Source organism: Bidens hawaiensis, unplaced genomic scaffold, assembly GCF_021521415.1.
Source record: "Bidens hawaiensis isolate Kalapana, Puna unplaced genomic scaffold, B.hawaiensis_p1.1 tig00012998_1, whole genome shotgun sequence".
Classification (NCBI taxonomy): domain Eukaryota; kingdom Viridiplantae; phylum Streptophyta; class Magnoliopsida; order Asterales; family Asteraceae; genus Bidens; species Bidens hawaiensis.
Genome location: NW_027492088.1, coordinates 177,160 through 187,741, shown reverse-complemented (window position 1 = coordinate 187,741; position 10,582 = coordinate 177,160). Strand labels below are relative to the sequence as shown.

Here is a 10,582-nt window from a genome sequence, read left to right as displayed (position 1 = left end):
GATCCCAAAGATAACAAGAAGTAGAAAACAAATAGTTAAAGAAGATATTGAAACTAAAACACATACAAAAAAAAATGTCGTATACCCCAAAATCACATAATACTCATACCAAATTACCCATAGTAAAATTAATTTGAATAAGTTATAGATAAATAATATTTGGTCTTGAGAAACTAAAATACTTTTACTTAATAAAAAAAAGAAAAATATGAAATCTTAAACAACGGAAAGGAAATTATTTTCTTTAACTAGAAAATAAAGTCTTGAAATACTTTTGGTAAATTTTCTCTTTGAAGGGAATTGTATAGTTATAAAAAAAAAGGAAATGATAGGTGTCATAAGAAACACGTGTTTACTTCCAAAATTTAATGTAATTATTACCGACAAAAAGCTAATTATTTATATATATCGGACACAGACAACAACGGTGGTGACCTGGCTCAAGAAGCCGCCGCCTGATCTCGGTTAATACAACCGCCACGTGTCGGTAAACAACTCTAATTCTAATATTAATTAATTATATTATTTCACATACAAAAACAAAAGAAGAAGCTGCAATTCCTTCCCAAATTCTTCCAAACCCTAATATTAATAATAATTTGTATCATTTATTTTCAATCAATCAAAATCGGCGTCTCTGATTTCCGATTCTTCATTCAGTTTTCTGCAATCGATTTATTGGAAATACGTCGGAGTGATGATCCGTAAGTGTTTTCATTTGATTTAGGTTTGCCGAGTAATGCGTTTGTTTAGTTTTTTTTTTTTGTTCTTTATTATGTTAAGCTTGTTTTATTTTTATCAAAGAAATCACCGACCTTCACAATGTTTTTGTTTTATTTGATTGCCAATGCTCACTGTTTGTTGCTGTTGTTTATCTTTCTAACACTTAATCATCACATAATAATAATAATAATAATAATACTCATATGTATGACTCGGATTCTGTTAGCTGATTACTGTTCTGTAATTTAATTTTCAGGGTGAAGAAATTGGATGATTTGTCTTGTTATTCTTCATGGCTGATGACAGACAACACATAAACCGGCTTTCTGGTTTAGCCCTAATATTAAATGCCCAACAAGATAGTAGCCGTCTTATCTCGTATTCTAGTGATTTTGGTCAACAGTCACTTGAAAGAACTCTTGAACACATTTTTGACCTTCCATTCAAAACAATCAATCCACTCACATGTCAGATTGACGCTAATGTAATCTCTTCTATCATAAACAACGATTACTTAAACCATCACAACAGCTTATTAACCACTGATGCATCAAAAGAAGGAGTATCTGCCACTGTTGACGTGAAACTTGAAGAATCAAGCGTGTGTGGTGAATTTTTATTAATAAAACCGCCTTCGCTAGTTGAAAGCCATACGGTATTCAGTTCTGCACGCGCGAATGCATGCGTATGCAAAGGTAAATGGATGTATGAAGTAATACTAGAAACCGATGGTTTACAGCAGCTCGGGTGGGCCACTATTTCCTGCCCGTTTACGGAATGCTCGGGTGTCGGTAATGGTGATGGTTCATACGCGTTTGATGGGAAACGTGCCTTTAAATGGAACTTTAGTGCTGCACCGTATGGTCAGTCATGGGTCATTGGTGATGTCATTGGGTGCTGCATAGATTTAGAAACCGATGTGATTTCATATTATAGAAATGGTGTTTCGCTCGGTGTCGCATTTAATGGAATAAGGAAAATGGTACCTGGGCTAGGCTATTATCCTGCTATTTCACTCTCTCAAGGTGAACGGTGCGAGTTGAACTTTGGGGCCCGCCCGTTTAGATACCCGGTCGAAGACTTTCACCCAATTCAAATCCCACCTTCAAATAATCAATTAGCTGTTCATTTACTTCATTGCTTTTCAAAGCTATTGAATATGGAAAAACTAAGAAGATTAAAACGGTTTATGCCTGTTAACGAGTTATATAATCCCGTTTCACGTGGGATTTGCATGGCGTTATTCTCTTCTCTTGATGCAAATGTGGAGAATGCAGAATACATAAGTTGGGGCCCGCTTATGTCTTTTCTAATGGATGTTTTCAAGGATCAAGCGCCTCATGATTATGAAAGTTTGGATAAGGTTCTTGACGTCTTACTCACGTTCGCGGAGTCCACTACGATGTTTGAACATCTTCTATCTGCTCTTTCTTATTATTGTAAGACTGCTTCTATTGTGTTAACAGATAGTCCGTATACGGGTTCATATTCGTATCTTGCATTAGCGTGCCACATTTTAAGACGCGAAGATTTGATGGTTGTTTGGTGGAAGATGTCGGACTTTGAGGTTTTGTTTGAAGGGTTTTTGACTCAAAGATGTCCAAATAAAGAAGATCTTCAGTGTATGATACCTGATGTATGGTGGCCTGGCTCGTGTGAAAATATTTGTCATCAGAGTAGCATGATGTTGACTACTAGAACTTTAACTGAAGCAATTGATAAGGTTTGGTTCTGTGCTCTCCATTTGGTGTTTTCTGTTATTTTTTGTTTTTTGCTAGTGGAAGATGAAGAGAAAACCCTTAATATAAGAACAAGCTTTAAAATGCTAATGAATAAAGTTCTTTTTTTTGTAATAATTTCACAATTTATGAACCAGCACTTATGCTTAGGCCTGTAAACCTACTGAACGTATAATGAACAATTCGTGAACCTTTTGGCGGGAGGGTCAACGAAGAACATTAACAAGAAAGTTGGTTCATTTAGTTAAACGAACAAACATGAACACATGTCTCGTTCGTTCATTTATGTTTGTGAACGTTAGTTTCCGTTTGTTCATTTAAATTCGTTTATGTCTGTTAGTTTACGTCCTTTATGATATTCTTTTAAAATTTTTGGCTACCACAACCTAGTGTAGTTATAATAACACTTTAGGGCCAACACATTGTTCTTCACGATTTCTTCTAATTAGTTTTAGTCTTTTAGATCAGTTATGTTTGTTCGTCTATCTTCAGTTATGGTCATTCGTTTATGTTTGTGAACTGTTCGTTTACACTCTTAACTAACATAAAAGAACACGAACATGCTCATTTTCTTAATGAACGAACAAGGACAAAAACTCTGTTCGTTTGATTGTTTGTGTTCGTTCGGTTCATTTATAAGTTATGCACTACGTTTGCAGATCGAGGAGAAACATCGGGAACTTTGTTGTCTAGTGATGCAATTCATTCCACCTGTCATACCTACTCAGTTACCCGGCTCGGTTTTTAGAACGTTTTTACACAATATCATATTAAGAAACAGGGGAGCAGATCGTGACATACCACCGGCTGGCGTATTAAGCAACTCAGTTCTTGTTTCGTTGTTCACAGTTATACTTCATTTCTTATCAGAAGAATCTGCAATGGGCTGGATAACCGATTCACGAACTGCTGGGCCTACTATTGGGTTTCTTCACAGAGGTGGTCAACAAAGTTTCCCACTTCCATTGATTCTCAAAAACGACCCTCACCGAGTTGAAATCCCAAGACTCGGTGGGTCCTACACTCATCTAGCTAATTCACACCCTGTAAATGTGGACCCTGAATCAGAACTGGTTAGGTGGGAGGAAGGATGTGTTGATGACGTGGACCAAGAATCTAGAATCAGTCATGCCGGGAGGCGGAAACCGTGTTGTTGTTTAAGTTTGGATGTTTATTTTTCAAGAAATTCTAAGAACCCGTTTAGATATACGACTAAAGCTTCTCAGAGTCATTGCAATTCCATTCCAGAGAGGTCTGCGCGGGTGGCAGCTGAGTGCAGTGCTGGCAATTTGAATGCTGACATGGCAGATAAACCTAGTACAAGTGACCAGTCAGATTCTGAGTTTGGTTATCGCTCTGTGCAGCAAATGAGAGTTGTAGCATTAGAGAGCACTTCATCGTCTTCAACATTAGTAGAAGAGGAGCTTCTGGATGCTATGCTTTTGTTGTATCATTTGGGCGTTGCACCAAACTTTAAGCAGGTCAAATTTGTTTGTAAATTTTTCAATACTATTTATGTATGCAGATGCTTTATTTGTTTGACATGAGTTGTTTTGACTGCAGGCATCGGCTTATGTGACCCACCAGTCACATTCAATTGCACAGCTGGAAGAAACGGAGAGACAAATAAGAGAACGGGGTAGTGGTGAACAGTTAAGGCGGTTTAAAGAGGCCCGAATTATCTACCGTGATGAGGTTATTGATTCTGTGCGCCATTGTGCTTGGTAAATGCTTATATTATTTATAAAGTTTTGCAGTCATTTAATATCTTAGCTCTAATTTAAGAATGTGAAGATATGTCTTCTTTGTTCATATATGCTCGTTTATGTTCATTTATTTTCGTTAGTTTGCATTTAGTTCATTCTTTTGCATTTGTTTATACATGCATCTATAATATTTAGCCCATTACAATTTAGTCATGTTTTATGAAACTATAAAATATCATATTTTACAATTTAGTCTAGTTTTATCAACTTTTTAGGCGCAACAGATTGACGTTCACGTTTACTTTTAAGTGGTGCTGGTTTGATTTTCATCCATCTATGTTCAGTCATTTGTGATTGTTTATGTTCGTGAGCTGTTCATTTATACTATCAACAACTGAAAACAAACACACTTGCTTTCTTAATGAAAGAACACGGACAAGAAATCCTCGATCATTTAGGTGTTCGTGTTCGATTGTTTATTCGGATAATAAAGCTAAATGAACAAGAACATGCCTCGTTCATGTTAGTTCACTTCGTTTACAAGCCTATCTTTTACACTACAAAGTACAAACTTGCATATCCTAGTGCAAGCTTTAAGGGATGGTATAAATGTCATAATTTGAAAATGGGTATATTTGATATTATGATTTTTTGTTCATTAAATGTAACATCATACTTAGTTTTGAAGCAGATATATGAAATCATCTCTTAATCTCTTATAATAACATATGCAAGTATGCAACTCTTTTAACTTAATTGGACTGTTTATTATAGGTACCGACTCTCTCTTTTTGCCAGATGGAAACAAAGAGGAATATATGCACTATGCATATGGATTGTGGAATTGCTTCTGGTCCTTAGCAAAATGGATTTGATTTTCAGTTACGTTCCCGAGTTTTATTTGGAAACTCTGGTAAACATCAACCCTCACTTTTACTTTTCTTTTTCTTAATTACAGATGCTATAAAATCATAACTTTGATATTCCTTTTAGGTTGATTGTTTTCACGTGCTGAGAAAAAGTGACCCTCCATTTGTCCCTGCAGGAATGTATATAAAACAAGGGCTTAATTCATTTGTATGTTCTCCCTTTTATAACTTATCATTGAGCTAATTATATAAATAGTCCCTGCAGTGAAACCTTTGGAGTCTAATGCTTAAAAGCTGCGTGTTCAGGTTCATGCTTTTATTTTTGTAACAATATTGGGTATTAAGCCAAACGGACGCTAGTTATCAACAGAAAATACTCACACGTGCAAAAAGTGTGAGGGTATATCTGTGATTATCCAAATATTATGAATATATATGTTTATTTTGCCCCTCTCTTCTCCAATTTCATTCTACTTATAACAGAGAAAGAAAATAATATGTGGGTAATGACAGGAATACACTCACGTTCTTGCACGTGAATATATGTCTATAAACGAACACGAACGGGGGCATGTTCATGTCTGTTCATATAACTGTAATCGAACACGAACAACTTAAAGAACAGCTTTTCTTGTTCATGTCAGTTTGTTAAGAAAATGAACTTGTTCGTGTTCGTTTGTTAGCATTCTAAGTGAACATCTTAGAACATTAATGGACAAGTATTGCGAACATAAACAATCATAAATGAACACCAGTTGAAGTCTAATACATAAGTATCCAATAATGAACATATATGAACGGCCATAAACGAGCGTTCACAAATATAAATGAACGAACAAAACATTTGTTTTTGTTCTTTCCTTTAATTAAATGAACAAAAGTTTGAGTTCATGTTGGCTCGTTTATTAAATAGTTGGAACAAAAATGAACCAGTTCGTTTACAAACCTACACATGAGGGAAGTGTGTTAATAATTAATGTTCGTTTGGCTAATGCTCATTATTGTCGCAATGGTGTTACTTGGGTCAAGCCACAAGGACTATGTGTAATTAACTCATCTTTATTTAATAACTTTGTAATTCCACATTAATGAATGTTTTTGATTTTGTGTTTCTTCAGGTTACTTTTGTTGTTACCCATTTTAGTGACCCGAGAATAACAAGTGCAGAATTAAAAGATTTACTTTTGCAATCGGTTTCTGTATTGGTTCAATACAAGGAGTTTTTGGCTGCTTTTGAGAGCAACCGAGCAGCAATTAGTAGTCTGCCAACATCATTATTATCAGCGTTTGATAATAGATCGTGGGTTCCTGTAACAAATATACTTGTAAGGTTATCCAAAGGCTGCGGGTTTGGAGTTTCAAAGCATGCGGAGTCTTCATCTACTTCTAGTGTTTTTCAGGTGAAGTAATTACATTGTTTTGTAATAAATTATAGATGTCTTAAAAAGTGCATGTTACGCGGATAGTCCCTGTGGTTTGGCCATATTGCAACTAGGGTGGCAATCTTGACCCAAACCCTTTCAAATGGGTCAATTTGAGTTGTTTTAAAAATTAAATGAGTTGGTTTGGGTAAAAGGTTTTAATTAAATGGGTCAAAATGAGTCATTTGAAATTCCATCCTTTTATTTTCGGGTCAAAATGGGTCGACGAGTTCAAAGAAATGTGTCGATGTGGGTTAGTGTCCTAAGGAAATGTGACAGGTTTCGGATCGGAACGGGTTTTCGTACAAGACGGGTTTCGGCACGAAACGGGTTTCAGATTGGAACGGGTTCGGTTCAGGTTTGACGGGTTGGGTTTTGGTTTCTTTTTGGTCGATTCCGGACTCGTTTTTGTCCGTTTTTCAGTTTCGTTTTTGTTCGGTTTGAATTCTTTTAGTTTCGTTTTGATTGATTTTTTCGATTTCGATTGATGTGGTCCAGTTTTGGCTTTTTGTTTCATTTCCGTCGATTTTTTCGGTTTCGGTTCAATTTTCGGTGGGTTTTTTGTTTTTAATGGAATGAGACCAACGTAGGAAACATTTTAGTGTTTTTACTTTTTTTTTTTGTTTAATTTTGAGTTATAATTTTTTTACTATTATTTTTGAATATTTTTAAGGGTTTTTGATCTTAATAGAAAACCCGTCAAAAAAAATAATAAAAAAAATCATAACTTAAAATATGAATAAAAAACAAAAAAATCTAAAAAAAACTTAAATGTGTCCGCGTTATTCTCGTTCAAAAAAAAAACTCAAAACCCGTTCCGACCCTAACCTATTCCGACTCAAACCAAAACAACCCTTTTTTTAATTGACCTGTTCTGACCCAAACGCGTTTTGACCCATGACTCGTTTCAACCCATGACTCGTTCGACCCAACCCAACCCAACCCATTTGCCACCTCTAATTGCAACTTATTTAAAAATTGTAGCTTTAATCCATATGTTTGCATAAACCTAGCAGCATTGGTTTTGTAAATGGTGGACGTTAACCTGGTCTGTTAAGTGGGTGTAAAATTACCAAAATACCTAAAACACTATAAAAATAAAATAATGTTGATTCTAACATCTATGCTTGATTATTGGCAGAAATTGTTACGCGATGCTTGTCTCAAAGACGAAGAATTATTTTCAGCATTTCTCAACCGTCTTTTTAATAACCTTAGCTGGGCAATGACAGAATTCTCAGTTTCCGTCAGAGAATTGCAAGAAAAAGACCAGGTATGATAGTATTTCCCATTTAAGTGCGCAATTTTCTTCTCTTATTATTTTATATAATAAATGCACATTTTGTTTTTGCAGATAGAATTTCAGCAGAGGAAATGCAGTATTGTATTTGATCTTTCAAGCAATCTAGCAAGAGTACTGGAGTTTTGCACATGTGAAATTCCTCAGGCTTTTTTGTCTGGTGCAGATACAAACTTGAAAAGATTAGTGGAGTTGGTTGTTTTTGTTCTCAATCATTTGACTTCGGTTGCTGACATGGAATTCTCAGACTTGTAAGTTTTATTTAATGGTTGACTTGTATTTATTTCTTCAGATAATAAAGTTATTTCACTTTGGTCTCTATTTGGATGTTAAATAATAGATTGTAGTTAGGCCTGTTGATGAACCGAATAAACCATGTTTGTGTTTATTTGTTTAGCTTTAACCAAGCAAATGACCGAATATAAACAATTAAACGAACGTGCTGTTCTTGTTCGTTAAGAAAATTAAGGTGTTCCTTTTCGTTTATGTTCGTTCATTAATAGTATAAATGAACGGTTCACGAATATAGCTGATCAAACATCAATTATAAGTAAATGTGAACATCAACCTGTTTGGCCTAAAAATCAGTAAAACCAGACTAAATTGTAATGGACTAAAAAAAATTTAAATAGATGTATAAACTAATGTTCTTAAACAAATGTAAACCAATGAACATAAACGAATTTAAATGAACAAATTGTCAAGAACATAAATGAACTCATGACAACTGTTTCCATGTTCGTTTAACTAAATGAACAAACGTTTCTGTTCACGATTGTTCGTTTATTACATAAACGAACTTCCCGCCGAACAGTTTACAAACTGTTAACTGAACGCTTGGTCCATTTACAGGCCTATTTTTAGTGTTTTATAGTCTTAAATGGTGTTAAAAGTTTAACCCTTTTACTTGTAAACGGGTTGCTTCGGGTTATCTTTTATCTTCAATGGGTCAAATGGTTAAACTCCAAAATGGCCAACTAAAGGAAACGGGCTGTGGTTTTGCAGGACACTTAGAAGACCTGATCAAATTCCAGAAAAAGTCAACAGAGGCATGATTTTGGCGCCTTTAGTTGGTATCATCTTGAATTTGTTGGATGCTAGTCTTATAACAGACTCTAGAGAGCAGAATGATATTTTGGAGACTTTTGCAAGCATGGACTGTGCTGATACTCTTATATCTGGTTTTCAGTACCTATTAGAATTTAACTGGGTTAGTATTTTTCACTTTCTCACCCTTTTTTTCTACCTCACTCTAAAACAGGTGTTTGCTTGTTTAATGGTTAACATTATAAAAGTTAGTTATAAAAATTGAGTCAAGTTGTAATGCATAAAATCTTGTTTATATATATGTTTTTAAAATTTTTGATTATTATCGAGTTTTGACACACTGTTTACTTTTAGACAGTTAAATTCTGGCAATAATTGTTTTACCCATATTAGCCCGCACAAAATTACCACTTTTGAGGGGTGTTCAATGGATCGTGTTTGCTGGTTGGTGAGTCGAACACGATACGGACTTGAAAATCATGTTAAGGCGCACGAACCTTAGCTGGACGCACGTATTTGTGGATTAACATGAACATGGCATGTTTAACTTGCTTATTTAGCGTGCTAATTATATTTTACAATAAAAAAATTGTGTGTAAAAACAACTACGTTTTAACTATAAAACTTGATGCTAATTAAACTGTCCTAACTTCTGGCATAAAAAACAATCAATTTATGTCATGTCATAAAACACTATTTAAATTATAAAAATTAGCGAGTAAAATGGGTCAACTCGAAATGACCCCATTCAGCTAAACGTGTTTGTGGGGTTGATCTTGATCTGACCCGAACTCGTTTAGACTATACTCAGACTCACAAATCTGTGTTAGGTTTATGCCTGTTTTTGTGTCTTGTCAGAAATTCAAACTATATTCGCGGGTTCGGCCTGAACCCATTTAGACTAAACCCAAACCCGCGAATTCGTGTCCAGTTCATGCGTGTTTACGAATTACGTATATGTCAGAAGTTCAAGAAAGTTTTGAGAAGCAAAATTATTTGACATGATACCCAGATCGGTCATTTTGACTCGTCCATTGATCGTTATATTCTATTCTCACTTTCTTTTTAATTTACTTTGCTAGGCTGGCACTTTTAAGGGGGATGTTCATCCGGCAAGGCTGAGGCAAATAGAAGATTTCTCTACCCATCTTATCTCAAGAACATTGGGGAAGAGGGTGGCGCACAAAGAAGAAACCGAAAGTGATGATAACATGTGTTGCATATGCTACACTCGTGAAGCAGATGCCAAATTCATACCGTGCACCCATGTTTCATGTTTTGGCTGCATCAACCGCCATCTCGTCAACTGCGAAAGGTGCTTCTTTTGCAATGCAACCGTACGTGAAGTCGTTCAAAACACTAGTTAAAAATGCTTCAAAAGAAATGGATAAGTTAGGAGTTGGTATTTATAGAAAGTGGAAAGTCGTAGAATATACTAGTTTTATTTTGTTAAAACATGGAAAGTGTCGGCTGGGTACTAGAACGGTTATGAATTTTGTTGGGGGGAGGGCTATTATAGTCTGTAAATTTGCAGTATCAGTGAAAGGTAGATGTTCTCCCTTGGGATTTGATTTTAGATTATATTTCTCATATTTTTATTGAATTTGGAACAAATCAGTAGTGACCGTCTTTTTAAGCTGTAAGGGCTTGCACAATTTTTGAGATTATCTCATGTAAACAATGGTTAGATTCTATTTATGGTTATCGTTCCCATCGGGTTTTGAATCTTTGTGGATTTGGTTGTAGATCTGTGAACTTTTGCGGACTTACATTGACT

The 10,582-nt window shown here is 35.2% G+C and overlaps 1 protein-coding gene across 1 annotated transcript; it reads left to right on the top strand.

Annotated features, from left to right (window-relative positions):
- The first annotated feature begins 1,015 nt into the window (after positions 1–1,015).
- Positions 1,016–10,456, top strand: LOC143542831 (E3 ubiquitin-protein ligase RKP-like). Its single transcript, XM_077035319.1, has 10 exons — positions 1,016–2,446; positions 3,122–3,943; positions 4,026–4,186; positions 4,943–5,081; positions 5,162–5,245; positions 6,156–6,437; positions 7,600–7,731; positions 7,813–8,009; positions 8,764–8,968; positions 9,888–10,456. Exons 1-10 carry the CDS (start codon positions 1,016–1,018, stop codon positions 10,170–10,172), a joined length of 3,738 nt encoding a protein of 1,245 aa, XP_076891434.1. The 3' UTR covers positions 10,173–10,456.
- Positions 10,457–10,582: the final 126 nt, after the last annotated feature.